The following is a 20,024-nucleotide window of genomic DNA, read 5'->3' as shown; positions in this document are numbered from 1 at the left end:
TTAAAGTGATGCCTGCTGAGGTGATGCATGTCCCACAACACTTTGCCAGACAGCAGCTGTTGGCAGTGAAGTATTAAGTGGCTGGCTGAGTTGCGTATAAACGTCTTGCCTTTCTTTACAAGCAATTTGTTCTGGACATGGTGTAATGGTGAGCACTCCGGACTCTGGATCACAATGTCGTGAGTTCGAGTCTCAGTGGAGACCGTCCCCTGGCAGTTCAATGTCTCCCTGCCATCCGATCCCATCAGATCTCGGATGCTCAGCAGGGTCAGCTCCGGTTAGTACCGGGTGCTGTGACAGTCCCAAGGACTTCACTGTCACTGTCCAAGCTTGCTCAGCCATGGCAGATGGACCTCAGGACTGAAACGGTGGGGCCAGTTCTGCACACGCTGTGCCTCACCTAAAAAATCCACTGCGCAGGCTCGAAGGGCACACCCATGTGGGGAGAGCCCTTCCCAAATCTTTGTTCGCGAAGTTTGGCCATACACGCATTTGTTCTGGTATTTGTTAACAGGTCTGTTTAACTGTAAAGGACCTGCTTCCATTTAATCCCCTCTTTAAGAATCACTTAATAGTGCCATAACTTTCACCACTAAAATGAGGGGTGAGGGCAAGTCAATGTAAACATCACAACTGAGACTTTAAAATTGGACAGTTGGACAATATAACTCTGAAAATTGCTAATTGTTTTAGTAACATTGTCTTGTGTCACAGCGATCAGTAGTACAATAGTTACTTCAACATGCCTTTCAGAACAAAAACTTGACTCTTACTTGAGAAATTAGTCTTGTGCACAGGCTTTTGAAGAACAATATTTTTTTTATTTATTATTTTTCTTTTAAATATGTGCCTTGGAACTGAACTGTGGAATAGCCTTGCTTCTAGGCCTTCGTCTTATGTCACTGGCTCATAACAATGTCTTGAAATGACTCTTTGGATTTTAAAAATAAATTTGCTTTGACAAGATAAACCAAATCAACAGGGAGAGAGAATAAAACCAAACTGGTAATTTTTTACTGTCTTTTGAAGATTCAAATACCTAAGTGTTAGGTATGCAGTGTAGCCATCAGTATCTAACCTGCACATCCACCTTACATATCAGTGGAAACCCATTTTTTAGAGTATGAAACCTACTGAGAAGTACCTTTTCTTTTTCTTTGACTACGAAGGGAGCTTAGAGTGGCAAGCTCAGATGGAAGCAACTAAAGAAGGTAATTGCAACTGGCTGCTCTCCACATTGTCCAACCAAGAAATAGTCACAGTGCAGTATCCTTGACTGTCAGTGTCAGTGGTATAGCACAGAGAGCTCATCGATCACATTGCTTTGATCATGTGCTTGCATGTGCTGCGCTTGCCTTTCACCCTTGAACAGTTTTTGTAGATGTCCCATCCCATCACATGGGTGGCAGCAACAGAGGTACTGAGCTAAATCACTTTGATTTAATCCTCTTTGTTGTCAACTCAATCCAGTTTTATTCTGATTTGAAATCCATTACCAGTACATGCTTGATTTACAGTTTAACTTTGTTCTGTGTAAGAGGATTTTTAGTTATTTGCTCAAAGAATAGTAGGCTGAATGTCATTGGTCAACATTAACTGACACTTGCCAATTTGGAACTAAGTACAGTCTTTCTATAAGTTTCATATTTTTTTTAAACAGAAGGGTTTATTTTCCCATTTAATCAATAGCATGGGTAAGCATAGGTTTATTTGTATTTTTAGTTTTGACTTATAGTAAAAATTATATATACGTTCTGTTTGGGGTTAGTATTTAATATTAAAGTTGTGACTACCCTAAAAAAAAAGCCTGATCTCTTTACAGTATTTGACCTTATTATTTGGGGTTTTTTTCATCACAGTAAAAGCTGGAATTAAATGTTAAAAGCACTTCTTAAAACATTATAAGATAACAGCATTGATTTCTTTGCTGCTTTAATCCTTTTTGTTAATTACAGAGTAATAAAATTGTAATTGTACATGTAGGGTTTTCTGTTAATCTCTGTCTTTTTTGTTTTGGTGTTTTTTTAGATTAAGTACGAGTTGCAGCTTGAAAAGGAGTGTCACCTGCGTGACCTGGAAAATAAACTTGGAGAGTATATTGCTTCTGTAGCCTTTCAAAAGACTGTTAAAAAATCCAAAATGCTGGAGCTTTATACTGCTATAATAAATGTGCAAGCTTTGCTCTTTGAACAACTAAGCACATCAAAAACCCTGTCAAAATTGGAATGTATTCAGATTTTAGAAGCACATAATCCTGTAAGTAATGTAGTTGTTAAAATAAAAAAAAAATCCTATTAGAAAACAGCAGCTATTACAGTATCTTATTTTGATTTGGATTTAACTGCTGATTTGCAACTTTTGGTGGCCCAGCCTTTAATTTCTGTGATGATGTGCTCTCCATGCATTCAGTAAAAGATGTAAAGAGAAGGAAAGTCTTAGAGCCAGAGAAGGAATGTGTATTATTATTATTATTTATTTTAATTATAATTGCAGTCAGAAGAAGTAGTATTTTGGTGGCTAATTGATGTTTTATTGATTGCAAGGAAAATAACTGAGAAGTGAGTTTGAGTCATGACTGGGGTATTAAATTGTTGTGACTGTGTTACAAAATTGTTCATGTCAAAGTCTTATCTGTACATAAAATCCATAACACCATTATATGTTTCAATTATCAAGATTTTAGTGATTATATATACAGACTTCTACCTGTCTATCTCTCTCCAAGCACAGTCATGCAGTTGAAATAGTGGAAACTTTGGAAAGACCTCTTCCCTTCACTGTATTTATGACATACTTGATATGTGCCAATTTTCTAATCACTTTTAATACTTCAGTGCTCTTTATTCATAAGGACTTTTTTTTTCTGCATCTACTATTTGAAACCATCCAAGTGAGTCTTGGGAGTGCATTAGAGTAGAACAAACAAAATGGGTTTTGAAGAGAAAAACCTCTTTGCTAGAGGGCATCATTATACAGCTATTGCTGTGAAAATTCCTGGTTAAATTTTAATGTGGTCTTCTCTACAGAGTTTCTCATAGAGTGGCAGTCAGGATGCTTTTATGCCTCCAGTTTTGCTTAAAATTGTATTAAACCTGTAGGAAATAGTGAAAGTTGTATAGAGATGGAATATTTTTGCCTTTTATGCCATAAGTATGAGGGGACTGTTCAGAGAAGTTACTTTCAGTTTCTCTATCCTTGAACAGGGGACCAAAAGGGATTGAAGGAGGGGCAGAAGAGAGACCTAGAGCAGCTAATGCTGTTTTCTTTATCCAATGGGCACTAACTGAGTTAAGCTCTAATTTATTTTTTTTCAGGGGTATTGAGGGAGTGATGGTATTTTAGACAACTTTTTACAGTCCCTGTTAGGCTTGATTTACAGGGACTGTTTCTTGCTGATCAAACCTCTCTATCTTGCTATGTTTGTATCCAGCTCCTTGGTCCCACTAACTGGCAAATTTAATCACCTGTTGCTTTAAAACAAATATATTAAATTACATAGGATTCCATAATGATGATGACATCAGTGATCATTTTTGCCAATCAATGAAACAAACATACGTGGCTATATGAGAATTGGCTTCATCACCTTAGAGGAAACTCAGATTTGGTGTTAGGAGAATGGTTCTGAGCACCAGTGTCAAATCCTGGGAGGAGACACTTAGTTAGAGATGGGTTGCTCCAATGGATCTGCAGTGTGAATACAGCTGATGAGGCAGAGGAATAAGACTCAGCATTTTCTCCAATGTACAGGTTAGGAAGTCAGGCACTGAGATAGTAAGTGACATAAAGCTTGAGTTGAGACAGCCATGACATTGGAAAACTGGAATACAAAGCCTTCCTTTGGATGTCTAGTTTGACTCTTTAGCAGGGGGGATCCAGTTCACTGAAACACTTTGGGTTTTCACCCTTTGATTTTCAGAGCACTGTATTTTAACCCTAACCTTAACACACTAACTGTCTTTAAACTTCAAATCTCTTTGATCCTAGCTGTTAATTCAGTATAACTAAAACTTGCCCATCTGAATTTCTCAATCTGTTTCAGTGATTTTGTGCAGCTTATAGATGAATTTTAATGGTGTCATTCCTTAGTTTAGATCTCAGCCATGCTGGTACTATACTTTCTAGATGTCCTCTACGGTGGAAGCTTTCAGAGAGCATTGACTTTTAACACAATGAAAATTGAGTCAAATCTCTCATCATTGTTCTGATATCCATAATGTCCCAGTCATGTTTACTGAAGCTGTGCAGTGAATTGGAAAGTGTAATGACTGCAAGTGTCTGGGTAGAATGGGAAATGAATAAAGTAATATCAGAAAATCTGATACTATCATCTTTTTTTCCTTCACTTCAAATGAAATTTGTTCTTTCAAGTTATAATATAACGTTTTATTATTGCACCTTTTCAACCTCTAGGAAATGGAAGAACTTGACAGGAAGCTGGAGTATGAGATGTTGCATAAGGAGTCAGCACAACACCATCTAATGAGTAGGCAGAGGTGGATTCTGGATGGTTTGGGACTTTCAAGTGAAGCTGTGGAAACAAATGCAGAAAGACACATGACAATTTTGCTAATACAGGCCATGAATAAGTGTAGGCAATTTATAAATCTGTGTCAGCAAAGGTAAGTTCTTTGGTCTCAGATTTTACTATGTTACTGCAGTTCTTAGAGACCGTAGGACATCACAAAGAAGCAGAATGTTAAATGTTCTGTTGTGCTGGGGAGGGATTATACATCTGTCTTTTAACACTCCCTTCTTTGTTGTGGCCCAGAGTGTAACTGAGGAGTCTTGGAAGTACTGAAATAAGAAACATGAAATAATAATAATTTAGTAAAATATAGACTGTGCTGTGTTGCATGGCAATCACCATTTCTTGATGGGCATAGTGGAAAAATAATGATGCTCCTTAGCAGCAAGAAGGTAAAGAATTTTAATCCAGTTACTTCATCTCCCAAGGAGATGAGTAGTGGCTTTAGAGAAACCTGATCTGCTGAGGTCAGAGGAAGTAGCTGAGACAATTTAAATTGAATGTCCATCTCCACTGTCACACTGTAGGACTGAATTCCTTGTCACACAACTATTTTTGGTGGGATATATAAAGTCCTCTTCAGAGACAGGCTCAGTTTCACATTTCCCTGGCCAGTTTTTAAGCAAAGATATCAGTGACAAATAAAATGTATATAGGTATATAGAAATATTTGTCTTGTCTTGCAGGTTACCTAGCAGAAATAGATGATAATTTGCAAAACTGCAGCCTATTGTATTACCTTCACTAGGGTTACAGGAGGTAGAAATTATATTTCCATGTGTATTGCACAGTATTAAAAGCCTACTGTGTTTCAGACTTCATGTGAGATCCTCAGAGGGTGCTTTCCATTAGAAAAGAGTGTTTTCCATGATATATGAAAAATGGCTGTGATAGTGGTAAGTTTGTTTTAATTCTGAAAAGGCTGGAGCTCTGTTCAGTATACATTAAGAACTTTTCCTGTTGCAGAAGTAAAGTCACTAGAAGAGCAAATAGAGCTCTGCAGCAGTACCCACAAGCCATTAACCTATCAGTGAAGCCTTCAAAGAAACTGCAGCTAATCTTTACCTGAAAACTTATGGGAAGAAACAGGTTTTGTACTTTTGTACGTGCACAAGTTTGTAGATGGTGGCATCATGATTTGGCCTAGAAACCAAAAAATCACCAGTAGTGAGTTAGTTAACTGTTGAATATTACATTTCAGCAACAAAAAGATTTCACAACATGGCATAAAGTGTGGTGATGAAATTTAAAGAAAAGAATGGGGACAGGTTGAATCACATGACTTTGGAGCAATTACAGTTCTGAATTGTGTGCAAGAGCATAGGCTTAGATTCTGCTCTGGTGTTTGCTTGGTGGTTATGGGAAGAACATGGTAGAAGGTGTCATATTTTATGAGTTATGCTGTTCACACAACTTGGCTGACAGAGATATGCTTCCTGAATGAATGACTTTCAGATATTGTTCCCTATAATACAGTCATTGCACCTGGGAAGATTTCAATGTTAATTCTGTCTTTCATTTCAGCCTGAGAGATGAGCAATGGAATTGTGTGATGCTTGAAGATCTTCTGGAAAATATAGAAATGGATGCATTTTTGGCAGTTTATAGTCAGGTAAGCATGAAATGGAACAAAGCTTCCAAGTTTAAATTACAGCTGTATCTGGAAATCAGCTTTTCTTCTTTTTTGGGAATGACTACAGATGCGTTTGGAGTTACTGTCTGCTAGTAGTTGCTGCCAGTTTGCAGCTGGTATTGTCAGTCAGTTCAGTTAATTCTCACCTACTTTCAGCCTTTTGAATTTTACTTCCATTTGTTCATTTACAAATCCTTTCAGGGGGTTGTTCTGTTGCATTTCATTCCATGGAGAACTAAAGTGCCTGGTTTTCTGGTTGACAGACAGATTTGCAGTCTGATTTTCATGTAATGGGACCAGGGTTTTGTTTATATTTTAATGAATGTTAGAAATTATTTGCATTGATTATGTTTCAAAACTAATTACTAAAGGACTGCTAGTTTTTTTTTCTTATTACTCATACTTGTTTTCAAATAGAGCATCTTGTCTTCAGGTAATTTACTATCTGTTGTCTGCTGGTCAGTCCTACAAAAGACCTTAAACAATGAATCACTTGATTGACCCTAATTTTTTTTCGGCTGGTTGAGATGTATTTTCATCAGAAAAGAGTCTTAGTGGTACAAATTTTTGTATCCAAGTATCTTGCCTCCCAGGGACAAGCATGGTCACAGTCCCTTGTATCATAAATTGGGAGCTTCAGAGACCAGCATGTGAAGGAAGGACCACTTTAGTCTAAGGATCTCTCATCTTTTCCTGTGTCTTAGCTTGTTTCTGCTCAGTTTTCTAAATTCTTTATTCTCTCCTGAATTAGATGTCTATTTGAGATCAGGTGTTCTCATGAAGAATTAGAGTGAGACTACTGTATATTATATTACCTGTGTTAGGAGATTTATCTGGAAGATGGCACGTTTTCAGATCCTTACTCTGATTTGGGTAAAGAATTTGCATCAGGATCTCCTAATGGTTCCAGATATGTGATAATAATTTCAGTCCTTGGCTCTCATGGGGACACGTGGACTCCATTCAGAGCAGAGTCCTTTTGGGAGCCTTGCTAGAAGAGGCATAACTCTGCATGCCTGTCAGTGTGATGGCTAAGGTGCTGTCCTGGAATGGAATATTTTGCTTTGTGCTAACTAATTAAATCAGGCAGGATGGGAATTTAGATCTCATCTTAACACTTTTCCATCCAAAACCTCTTTTGGTGTGTCTCATAGAGCATAACATTTGAAGGTGCTTGCTGAGGAGGTCATGACCAGCATTACCACCCTACAGTTTTAAATCCAAGCTATGTGTTCCCTAAGAGTTTATCGGTGGCGTTTTTACTGTTATTTTCCACTTTGATTTCTCGCTGAGCCTCCTGTTGCAACTGTGTTTTTCAAATCAGTTTGCTACCGTGTTGGCCTTCATAGTTGGTATATTATAAGCTGATGTGGCTGTCAGGAGCTGCTGAATTCTGTCCCAGCCTGCAGTTCCTTCACAGTGTTTTCTGCCCCCATGGCCTCCTGCACATAGAGCTTCTGATGTTTTATTGGGTCTTCACAGAAATACCATCCTGCCAACACAGCTAAAAATTTCTGCTGCAGGCTTCTGTGGGGTACTTATGATGTAAATATTCACATTATGGTGAGTTTTAATGTGATTATTTTTTTTTTATAACTTTCAACTTTGCATGTATTCATTCATTCAGTTGTGTAATGGTGCTGTGGGCAGTGACAGCTTTTCAGAGATGCTATTAAATATGAGGCTGTGTTTGCACATTTGTAGTTGCTCAAGATTTCAGGGTTCTTTTTAATTTGGTAAAACAGGTAGGGAGTTAACAGGCTCATGTATATATTTTGCTGAAACATTCAGAGGCATGTTGAATAGGATAAATATAAGTCTTAGATAAGATAAACTAATTGATATCAGTGGAAACTAAACATCAGAAAAGATACAAAAATGTTTTGAAAGGTCATTTGGATTTTGCTGATTTTTCCATGGCCTACTATGGTTTAAGTCATTGGTCTTGGTGGGCCAAGTCTTGTAAGTTCTTTTTATGTTGTTGGAGGATTTCAGGTTTCCTTTCTGGTAGTTGTAGAGAGCAATAAGGTCCCCCCAGAGCCTTCTTTTATTTCAGCTAAACAACCCCAGCTCCCTCAGCCACTCATAAGGCTTGTGTTCCAGGCCCTTCACCAGCTCCACTGCCCTTCTTCTGACTCTCTCCAGCCCCTCAGTGTCTGTCTTCTTGTGAGGGGCACAAAAAGCATTTGAGGTCCTTTTCTGCTGGAAATCTTTGCAGACCATTCCCTCAGCCTGTAGTGCTGTGTGGAGTTTTTGTGACCCAAGGGCAGGACCCAGCACTTGGTCTTGTTGAAACCCATACAGTTGGCCTCAGCCCATCAATCCAGCCATTCCAGATCCCCCTGCAGACCCGTTCTACCCTGCAGCAGATCAACATCCTCCCCAGCTTGGTGTTATTTGCAAACTGACTGAGGGTGTGCTCAATCCCTGCATCCAGACCATTGACAGAGATATTAAACAGGACTCCTTCCAGTCCTTTTGGGATGATGAGTGTCACATTGGCTGACCTCCAGTCAACTGGGACCCTTCCAGTTATTCAGGACTGCTGGTAGATGATGGAAAATGCCTCAGTGAGCACTTGCACCAATTCACTCAATTCCCTTGGGTGGATCTCATCTGGCCCCATAAGTCTGTGGGTGCCTTAAGTGGCACAGTAGATCATTGACCATTTCTCTTTGGATTATGATAAATTGTCTTATGATGTTTGTTTCTTTGACACAGATACATTGTGAAAGAGCTTCTCAGCATCATGGCATGTATTCTGCAAATTGAGAGGTTAAAATTATTATTTTGCAGATTACAGAAGTATGCAAACAGCAGATGTCATAATTTTCACAGCACCCAGTCCTCTTCACACTATAGCAGGGGAACAATGACCCTTAATAATTATAGATCTTGACATGTTCAAGATCTATAATTAAAAGCATTGCTATCACCTCACTGCACTTGAAAAACTGCATGCACTGCTGAGTGTGTTCTTGGGTTACTGTGCTTTCTGTTTGGTTCATAAGATTCCCTGAAGAAATAATTTATTTGTGTAAATATGCATTAAATATACCATTTGATTTTGTTTATATTTATTCATGCAAAGTGTAGACCAGAGATACTCTGCATCATACTTTATTGAAATTCCATAAAACCTATACATATTTATCCTGCAGATATATAAAACAAAATATCTGTTCTTAACAAGTATAATACTGTAATAACTCCAAATGTAATTCCAAACCTGACTGCTCTTAATTCAACTGTGAAGAATTATGTCCTTAGTAGAATATTAATTTATTAAGGCTCACAATATAACATGCTCCTACTTTTGGATGTGCTTATCCTGTAAGCTGATATTGGAAATTGATTTTTAAATCTTTTTAGTCCTGTTTTCTTGCAATTTAAAGAACACATTACATGGGCAAGTATTAGGACACTACAGCTATCTTACACTCATTCTTTTCTTTAAAGAGGATTTTTCATTTTGTACTAGTTTTTAGAGCTCTGGTCAGAGCTCTCTCTGAAAAAAACAGGCAAGTTTTACTTTTGTGCATTTCATAATTCGCCTCATGTCCATATCAAGGTAGATCTAGGTCAATAAGAGACTTGCTCCAATGATAGTGAGTCAGGATCATAAGCCTCTGGCTAACATGTTACTTTTGACTAAGCTTGTAGCCAGAGCCCCAGGTGCACTGTTTTCATTTTAGATACAACACATGATACAGGCAGACTGTCATGTGGAAACAGTGTATCTCCAGCTCATTGATTCTTGCATTAGTTGTTTAAATACACATTGCTCAGTCCAAATACATTAAAGCAGTTCTGCTGTTGGTAAACCATGATTCATTCCTGGGTTTATTTTTTCCAAATTCAGAGAATACAGATAAGCCTATTGGTGGCACAAGTAGCACTTGTATCCATTTGATACCACAAAAAAGTGAGTTCCTTATCTTTGTGGTCTTTTAACCTGAAGAATCAAACTCATCCAATGCTAGAGGGCTTTTGGTCTGACTAGCGTGACCATTCCCGTGTTTGGATGCACATTCACTTCTCCTTCTTGTTTCTGCAATCTGCTTTGCGTAGCTGTGAGCATTTGAAAGCGCTGCTCAGTGCTGGTGCATGTTCACACACCAGCACTCCCTTTGCTATACATATGCCAGGTGCATCTGGCAGATGGGCACCTGTACCACTTTTGGGATTGTTGACAGCACCTTACAGAATCGCTTAATTGATAATTCTGCTGGTTTAGAAAAGTATTAAGGGTTACCTCTCAGTCCAGGTCATATTTGGTTGCAGAAAGGTAAGGGTCAGAGAAAAGAGGAAACTGTTAATAGGAAAGCAGTACTGAAGTCATGATGTTTCGAGCATCCATGTGTAAATTACTGAGTTAAAGGTCCTGAGACCTTTAGCCCAAAAGGTCAGAATAGGTCACAGAGATCTGTCATGTTTATTCACACTTAATGTTGTTTTTTGTAATGAACAGTTTTCAAAGACCAAAGGCCTGTATACAAGTATTGATTAGACTTAGATGTCTATGGGTGCTCTTATTTGCATTCCTCTGCAAAGAAGAATCAAGTAAGTAGCCTGAGCAGACATCTCTTTAGTATCCAACTTTGGTGCCTGTTTAGGCTGAAAATACTGGACGTTTTGAGAACTGCACCAATTTACTAAACTCTCATCAGTCTTAGGATTTGTCTTGTTAATTGTGTGTGATCTCAGTGGTTTCCATGGAAAACCTGTAACAACACTGAAGAGCCCTTGGGACTTTAGGAAGTGGCTAGTTTTCCTACCTTTTGGAGGGGAGTTCTCTGCTTGGGGTACAATTGTGGGAAAAGGAGGTTTACTGATTTCTTTTTTTGTGTGACCATCTAAATGTGGATTAAGACTGCCTTGCTGGTGATGCTTTTTTGATTTTAAAGAGTAAGATTCACTTAATACAGGGATTTCCTAGGTGCATTCACTCCTCTGACAACTTGCCAAGCAAAAAAGAGGCAGGGTTCAAACATTTATTGTGACATTTTGAATCCACTGTGGACAAAGAAAGTGGCTGTCCTCTTGCATGATGGGACCTTGTGGATTTTTTTACGTGATGTGGGCTTTGTAGTCATCTCCTCCGTTGGTGCTTATAGGGGAGTCAGCAGAGCAGTAATGACTCAGCTGTCATGAGTCATCTTGAGCGGCTGGCACCTCTTACCCAACTTCAGCTACCTGAGATATGTGTATGGTTTGAATAGACAACAGCAGCTTTTTTCTGTCGTTCTTTGAGCCATTCAACTTGCTTTAATTTGCTCTTCTCTTATCATATAGTTCTCAATATGTTGTAGACTTTTCATATATGCAGAAGAGATCTGCAGAAACAGCCCTGGGAACATTACATTTTTGACAACAGCAAGGAGATTTTGGTGTTTAGAGGGATGCAGGAAATGGGTCTGGCTGAGTGTTTAGGGAACAACTGAATTTGAACTTTTATCTATTTAAACATTATATGAATAAATATGCCTTACGTCTGACCTTTGGGCCAAAAAAGAGAGGACATTTGGAAATAAAAAAAAACCACCACCAAAACAAAAGCAGATACTTCCTTACCTCTTCACAAATGTTAAAAGCTGTTCTGAGCTTATCACAGAATCTGGTGTTAAGAGAAGCTGAACACCGAAGTGGTCACTCATGGCAACACGTAAATGCTGTGATTGGGTTTTAGAGGCTATTTTTCCCCCTGATTTTACAGACCAAGGAATGCAATTGCAATATTGCTTCCTTGCTATCTTGAAAGGATTTCTTTATAGTAGTAGAATACACAAATTAACTAAGCCTTACATGTTAGAACATGGTTGCATTCTGAATTTTCAGTCTGACAGCCAGTGAGTACATGCTCTAAGCAAATATGCCACAATGCACTACTTATTTAACACTTACACTGCCTGTATCCCAAATGAAATGGACAACTGTGATGTCAGATGCATATGGGTGGAAACAGTCAGCATGGGAGTGTGACCACTTGACACCAAAATTGTCACTACTATAATGATTTTCCAAAGTATTTCTTGTTTCTATAATCGAGTTATTTAATTATAGTAATTAAAATTGTATAACATTTATGTTCAATGCTAAGTTTATCTGTATTCTACTCATTAATCCTCTAGGAGGTCCATCTGGCAGGTTATTTAGCTAAACTGACAAGGGCATCAATGGGGATGTTGCACAGGATCCTGAACTTGTTGCTGCCCTGCAGCTCACAAAGTGAGGTTCTCTCTGTCCTTGATTCCATCACTAAATATTCAGATGGTGTTGAAAATGACAGTAATGCAGATGAGTTTGGCAGCTGCAAGAAAAGGTAAGTGTGATGTTTTCTGGTAGACCATTGCAAGACAAGATTATTGCTTTACACGTGCCTGTATTTGCAGGACAAGGAGATGACAGCAACAGAAAAAATTCACAAGTGTATAAGTGTTTCCTTTCAAAGTATTTTGTGGGGTATAAATACTTTGAAACTGCTACCTTATTGTGTGAAACACTTTAACTGTAATAAATTGATTGACAAAAAGTAAATAAATTTTATAAGTTCATTAATTAAACAGTTATTTCATAGTTATTTGCTTTCTATTGACTGAAGTGGAGTTTGTTAAAATATTTTCCTTCTGCTTTTTGTATTTACAATATTCATAGCACACCAATGTTTTAGTGTCTGTAGCTTCTAAGGATATAAAGAAGACCCTCCTTTCTAGCAGTGGAAGTTTCAGCCTTGCAGATGCCTGTCCCTTTGCAGTTCATTACTGAAGTCTCAAGTGGCCATTGTTTTTCCCCTTATTCACAGAGACAGGCAGACTCCCAGAGCCTACATGGCTCCAGTGGAGCCCCATTAATATCAGCTGAATATTTGTGCAGCTATCACTGAGAGATGCTCCTACATCTGCTCTCCCAACTCCCTGCCATGACTAGGGAAGGAGAGAAAAGCAGATGTTGTGGCATTAAACTAAACCCTCTTTTTGGCAGATGTGGGTTGTCAAAGAACAGATAAGGGTCATTGGAACCATGCCCTGAGGTGTGATTTTAGCTGATTTATATGATGTGGCAGGGCAGCAAAAGTACTTGAACACTCTTATTGACTATATTCATGGTATTACTGTCATTGGTTTGGTAGCTGAAGTCAGAAAGTGGAGAAAAATGTTTATATTTTGGGATTTGCTGCTGGGAATTTTTTTTGTTCACTGCTCCTTCAGGAAGAACCAAGAGTTGTGGCAAGCACTAGAGAAAAAAGTAAGGCAAGATCTGATAAACAGAAGTGTAGGAAGGATCCCTTCTCTAAAAAAGAGAAAAGACAGGTAAGAACAAAGCCAGAAGAAACATACATGAGTTTTTTTTTGTTTACAGTTTATTTAATCTCCAAAGATTCTTCTTAGAACTGTTAGAAATCAGAAAATAAGTTCATAAATATGCATTTTCTAGCACTATTCTGCTGTTTGGTACTTGCATTTCCTACACTATATTTACAAGATAAGCAAGTATAGTAAATACCCAAAAAATACCCCAAAAATATTCAAAAAATTCTTACATTTTTTTCATATACATTACTCATGTTTCCTATGTTTATTTATAATAAGGTCACTTCTCGTTTTGTAATTTTGTATCTAATGAAATGATATGTAAATTATTTGGGGTTGGAATAAAAATTACAATTCTTCCTGTTGAAATATGATTTTATTTAGCTTCCAGTCACCACTTCTATGTCAGGATATGATGTAGGAATGTACACTTTTTTTTCCCAGTTCTCATTTTTCAATCCAATTTTTTCATTAATGTAGTTTGATAAAGAAGAAGCAGTGTGCTCTCTTAGAAAAAACAGCATTCATTCATCTTGGATGTTCACGTACACATCCTCCTATGGAACAGTCTCAACCACCTGTTTCTTTGAATGGTGCAACCAGTGAAGCCATAGAGCTGTTGGACACAGGGGAGAAGATACTTTTGTTCCGTGAGCCAAGTAATCCAATACTTGCTTTGCATAATTCTCCAAGGAAAAAGAAAAAGAACTTTCTTAATTCTAAAAAGGCCGCTCGTGCTAACATGGACTTATGAGGGCAACTTCCATTTGAAGTGTCAATTTTGGAAGAGGGAGTTATTTAAAATTCACTAAAATTAACGAGAAAGAATGAAATGTGTGGTTCAATAACGTGTTGTTGTAATCTGATTTGTCTGACATCGAAAACAGCTGTAATTTTAGAATGGCACAGTTAGTGATGTGCATTGTACCTTTGTTAATTCTTGTCGGTGTTTGATGCGCTAGATGAAATATGGGTGTTTTATGATACACATGCTGGCATGCAGGACTCAGTGATCCTTCAGTGCATTTTGATAATTTTTGCACTGATTTTACTGTATTTTCATAATTTATATAAAAGGTTGTTTATTATATAAAGTAGGTACTGATTTACTATTCTTGTATTTATATACTTTTGTAATAAGCTGCAGTATAGCAGATGACAGGAAGAGATGAAGTGGATGAACCACAAGTCCTCTGTTCTCTGATTTGTGTGTTATTCTAGCTGATTTGCTGTGTAATATTATATTCTATATTATATGCTTTGAAAGTTACTCTGCAGTCTGTGTTCTACTGTGATAACTGGTAGTCTAAATTTTCATCATTTACTTATGTACTTAACCTTGTATCCTGGAGTAATTTCAGCTTTTCAACGGTTGTTTCTAAACTTAACCTCAGCTGCACTATGAATGTGGCTACAGTTCAAAACTGTGTTACATATTCACAACATATTGCAGTCTTCTTCTTGGTGAACCAGTATCATCTTCCTCAGCAGAAAAGGGAGAAATGTAAAGAGACATAGAATGCCTTCAAAAGTTTTTTGGTTGCAATGCTGCCAACTGTCACAATTTTAGATGAGTATTTTTAAAATTCTTATTGGTGAATTTCTCTAAATTGATGAGAATACCATTTTACATTTCAAAAGGAGTTAATTTTTAAACCTGTCTGGTTGACTGAAAGAAGCCTGTAAATATGAATCCTAAAAAGAGGAACAGGAAAATATTGAGTAAGAGAACCACATGTATTTGTTAATGTTTCATGATATTCAAGCTTGTTTTGAGGTTTTTTTAACTATATTTGAATGCTGTGCTCTGAGGGTACTGTAATCATATATTTTGTAATTTATCATGTACAGATCTTTTGTGTCTTTGCATTAATAAGGTACCATGTAATTTTAAAAATTAAAATGTTACAATGTGTCTGTTTTTGCAGTTGGCATCTATTCCAAGTGGAAAAAAACCCATTTTTTCTTGCTTCTTTGACATGTTTAAATATTCATCCCACAGTGAACAACAATTAGTGTTTCCTATCACTATTAGCATTAGAAAATGAATGCAGTAATTAGACTGATAATCCTAATGATTTTTGATTGCATTCTTCAATCTTTCCATGGAAGTCTTTGCTGTCACAGAAGGAGGAGCCTATCAAGGTTATGGGAGTTCAGTTGCTATATTTTAATGTGTCCAGTATATCATCCCCAAGGCATGGGTGGGTAAAGAGTAGGTTTTGCCCTGCCTTGGAGGTAGATCAGAGCTGTATAGGAGTTGTCTCAGGTATTTCAGAAAGAGGTTTGGCCCTGTGCAAGAAGAAAACAATAGGAAAACCTGGGCTGCGCTCATGGCTGCAAGGAGAGCTTGAAAGCTGAAGTACCTTCTCTTGAACATGAGTTTCTTCTAAGATTTCTTTGCAGGCCCAGACTCTACACTGTTATAAAAGGGAAACGACAGTACTCATCACAGATAAGACTGAGGTCAATAGCTTTAATCAGTTATGATAATAAAATGCAACATGCGAATATTGATAGCTGTATCAATTTATTATCCTTAATAGATAATCTGTCTGTCTAATACCAGAAAGCTGATTTGCAACTCTCTCACACCTCAGCAGAAATTTGAAGCAGTTCAGTGGTTGTAACTATTCTAGGAGGGAGAATCATGCCATGCCGTGCCGAGTCACATTCATATCATGCAAAACATATTCAAAGAAACATCCAGATCTTAACATCACTTGTGCCTTATGAAAGAAGTACTACCAAGAAATAGCTCACTTCAGTAAAGACTTGACTTACGTTCAGTTTTCAGTCATTTACAGGACACAGGAGTGCCAGCTGTTTCGTGTGCAGTTTTGTGTGTGTGCCATAGGTATTAGCATCCTTATTTCACAGCTGAAGTCTTTCAAGGAATACGTATGCTGGACAAGCCATTCAGATTAAGCCCATTTGGATTCACTATCATCAATAAGTATTCTAAGGCCAGATTATTCAGGATTTGAAACATTATCCACATGCTCCAAATCATTCTTCATTCTCACTGTGTTAACATCAAAAAGGGACACTATAGTCTAGCTGAACCTCCTATTTTAAACAGACGTAGCTAAATTAAGTGTCTGGTAGAGGGGCTAGTATCATGCTTACTGTATTTCAGGGAAGTGTGTTACTTGTTTAGTAGCACTCCCTGTCAGTTTCCACCTGGCTATATAATGGATTTGCTAAAGTTGAAAGTACTGGAAGTAAAGAACTCTCAAATAATTTATTAATTTCTCAAAATTGTGTTCCCCTGGACTTTCATTACTTCTCATTGTGTCCCTGACCATTGATGATATACTCCCGTCTCCATTGTGCTGTTGTGTCCCCTGAACCTGAAGCCACTTGCCAAGGAGCCGAAGCATACAAGTAGGAAGCAAAACGAACTGTCTTTGGGCAATGATGCTTTAATCCACACAGTAAAAACTGATTTACTGGCAGCATTATGTTTTATTGAAGCAATTATTCTCCATGCTGGACTAATAAACAGTAGCTTTGCGTTACCATTTTTTCAACATGCATTATGCTGCTGTTGTTCATGTTGTGTGCTGTAGTTTCCCCACAAATGCCTTCACTGAAGTCCAATTAATTTGAGTAATGAAGTTCTTTGCTACATTTCTTAATAGAGGTTGAAACAAAAATCACTGTCATAGATAATATCATGAAGCCTTCATAATTCTCTTTAGAAAGAACAAGAGTTCAAAAGATATTTTTATTCTCCTTGCTGTGTTTTCGGCTGGGGGATATCAAAAATACAGATAATGGATTTGCATGCAAGATATGTTTTTCATTCTGTCAAGATTTTGTTTAAAAGATTTAAAGGTTTGGAGGCTTTTTTAATAACAAAGATCCCACGTGGTGTAAAACATCTTGGGGAAAATGTACACACAATGTTGTTCTGCAGTGATTGAGCTGAAAATGCTTCTATGAAACAAGTGGGTTGAGATTTTCTGCCATATGTTTATGTTTCATTTCTCTGGCCTCAGTAGTATTATTAATTTATTATAAAGTACAATATACATGCTAAGCCTAATAAAGAATAATTAATATCAAGAGTGAATGACTTGATGTTCTGGTAGAGATTATCAATAGTGTGTCACAGTCAATCTGTTGTAAACAGAAGTGAAAATACATATATGGACCTAGCATTGCAGAAAAAAGGTAAAAATGAGAGTAGAAGAGTTGACACTTTTGTGGAGTTAATTGTTATGTTTATTAGATAACTTTTATCTTCACTGATTACTATAATTGTTTTGGGTTTAGATGAATTGTTAAAGTGACAATGTCTCTTTAATAAGGTTAATTCTGCAAAATACTCATCTGCCCTATTTGAACCTGGGGACCTCCTGCTGCTTTCTTTCATTATCCAGCTGCTATTTTAACACCTTCATTTCTAATGGGGAAAGTTAAGTTTTTATGTTGTTATCTTTGTACAACCCAGTGTCGGTAATTACACTGCCTTTCTTTTTCCCAAGAGGCTGACAGTGGGATTTTCAAAGCACCAAGTGCCAAGTCCACTTCCCTCAGTGGACTTGTTGGTCTTGTTCCCTCTCTGCCAAATGTTTTGCTGCTTGTGCTGATGTAGCTGGTTCAGCCATAGGTGTACCAGCATAAAGCTTATTTTCCTTATAGAATTATAGAAGCTATATTGTCACAGGCTGTTGAGAGCTCTGTGAGTTAAAATGAACAGTGGTAGCAGCTGAACAATGTCATGCAAATGAGGAATATTATCCTCCCATCTGAGTGCTCCAAGCAGGAACCAGCCTTTTCCACCTTCTGTTTCTCCACTCTAGTTCCCCTCTGCACAATGGCTGGCAAAGGCCACCAGCTCGGGTCTTCAGTGCTGTCTTTCCACTTGTTTGCTTGTTATTCACAGAGAGCAAGGCAGGGAAGGTCAGACTCCACACTTGTGCAAGACTGTGCAGTGCGCTCACCATTTGCCTTTGTGTTGCAGACAAGCTGTGATACATATTTAATCTCATCAATATATTTAATGAAAACTGCCCACCTCTGTATTTGAGCAGTCTGTGCTTGTTAGTATGTAACCCACTAGTTATTTTCCCCACCTCAGCTGTACCAAGAAGCTTGAGAGTCTAACTGACCAAAAGCAATTTATTTTCTCCACTGTTCAGAGATTCCTCTGGAGACCAGAAAACAGACATTTGGTTATTTGTGCAGGGAAGTGAATTGTATTTTGTAAAAGTCAGCTTCTTTGGAGCCTTTTCTTCAATTATGCTAGAGAAGCTACCTCAGAAAAAGAGGCTGTGTATTTTCAACCACTTATGTTTGAAAACAGCTGATTAAGAGAATAAACTTAAACCTGGAGGTGGCAGGTACCATTCCAAGCCAAAATAGCATTCAGAATATGAGGGCAGAACTTGGTAAATTTGAGCATTGGGTTAGAATTTAGTCCTTGATATTGTGTAGTTGAGAATTACATCTGGTTGCAATATGTGAATGGTTTTATAGTTACTCAACTGAGCAAAAAATATGCCTATGCAGTGTTTCAGAAGAAGTAAAATATTACTTTCAGTATGACTTGAAAGGCCATTATAAAATACCTTGAGTGAATAGATGTGCAATGTCTGTATAAATCTGGAGAAATGTATAATTGTTTGTCATATTTTTCCAGTATATTTTTGTTCTGCTTATGGCTTGACCATCACTAGTATTAAATCTGGTCATGTCTGCCAACAAACTTTTATTCATTTGCTGTTGATTGCTGGTAATTCATCATTCTAAAATTACCATCTTAGTCCTTGCTTCGTCCCTTCCTGAAACTCCCCTTTTTCCAGGAGAATGACTGTCTTAGAGATTGTGATGTTCCCTGACTTAATTCAGACCCACATGAACACCCACTTTTTTTTTTTCTTAATTTATTTTAGTTTTATGATTGTTTGATTAATGCTGAGTAGCTTTGTGGTTGCTTGGTGCACTGCTGGTGCCCAAGTCAGTCCTGGTGGGGTAGTGCACATTTCTTTTCTGCACAAAACTTTAAAGAAAATATGTAGTATGCCATGTTAAAAAAAAAATCAGATGAAACCCAAACAAAGATTACTGCAGAATCTATCAGTATAACTTATATGGCTTTATAAAGACATGCAAGCCTTCAAACAAGTTCTAGATCAATGCAACTCTTCACAGGAGAGACAAGGAAAAGCCACATCCAACCAATTCAGTTGATTTAAATGATTCACAATTCTGTTTACTAACTTTTCACCTTACTTATATAAGAAGACAGCATACTCTTAACATGATTGTCTTTTTGAAGGGATATAGTACTTTTTGTAAAGTGTGTTCTTGACTGCATAGGTTCTGGAACAAATGAAGTCCTGGGTTCCATGGAGGACCAGCTTAGAGCTGAACTTGTAGGGTCCTCCTGATGTGAGGAAAGTGGCTCTGATGTGAGGAAAGTGCAGTAGCTGGTGAAGGCTGTAGTGTCCTCAAAATTCTGTGTGTTCACAGTTAAGAAGATAATCTTGGGCAGGGGGGTGAAATTTTTTTTTTTTTTTGGTGAGGACTACTAGGCATATTA

General features: G+C 37.6%; 1 protein-coding gene across 6 annotated transcripts in view; it reads left to right on the top strand.

The window, feature by feature from the left end:
• Positions 1-17,522, top strand: part of EVC2 (EvC ciliary complex subunit 2) — a 71,646-nt gene extending 54,124 nt beyond the window's left edge. For 5 of the 6 annotated variants that reach the window (XM_071556812.1, XM_071556815.1, XM_071556811.1 and 2 more), the window contains 6 exons: positions 2,029-2,256; positions 4,414-4,622; positions 6,053-6,140; positions 12,293-12,483; positions 13,370-13,471; positions 13,952-17,522. In XM_071556812.1, coding sequence (XP_071412913.1) covers positions 2,029-2,256; positions 4,414-4,622; positions 6,053-6,140; positions 12,293-12,483; positions 13,370-13,471; positions 13,952-14,225 — 1,092 coding nt within the window. In that variant the 3' untranslated portion in view covers positions 14,226-17,522. The remainder of the gene's footprint in view (positions 1-2,028; positions 2,257-4,413; positions 4,623-6,052; positions 6,141-12,292; positions 12,484-13,369; positions 13,472-13,951) is intronic. The other variant, XM_071556814.1, reaches the window with a different exon arrangement.
• Positions 17,523-20,024: the final 2,502 nt, after the last annotated feature.

This window comes from Pithys albifrons, chromosome 5, assembly GCF_047495875.1.
Source record: "Pithys albifrons albifrons isolate INPA30051 chromosome 5, PitAlb_v1, whole genome shotgun sequence".
Classification (NCBI taxonomy): Eukaryota; Metazoa; Chordata; class Aves; order Passeriformes; family Thamnophilidae; genus Pithys; species Pithys albifrons.
The sequence above is the reverse complement of the archived record's forward strand: the minus strand, read 5'-3'. Positions and strand labels throughout refer to the sequence as shown.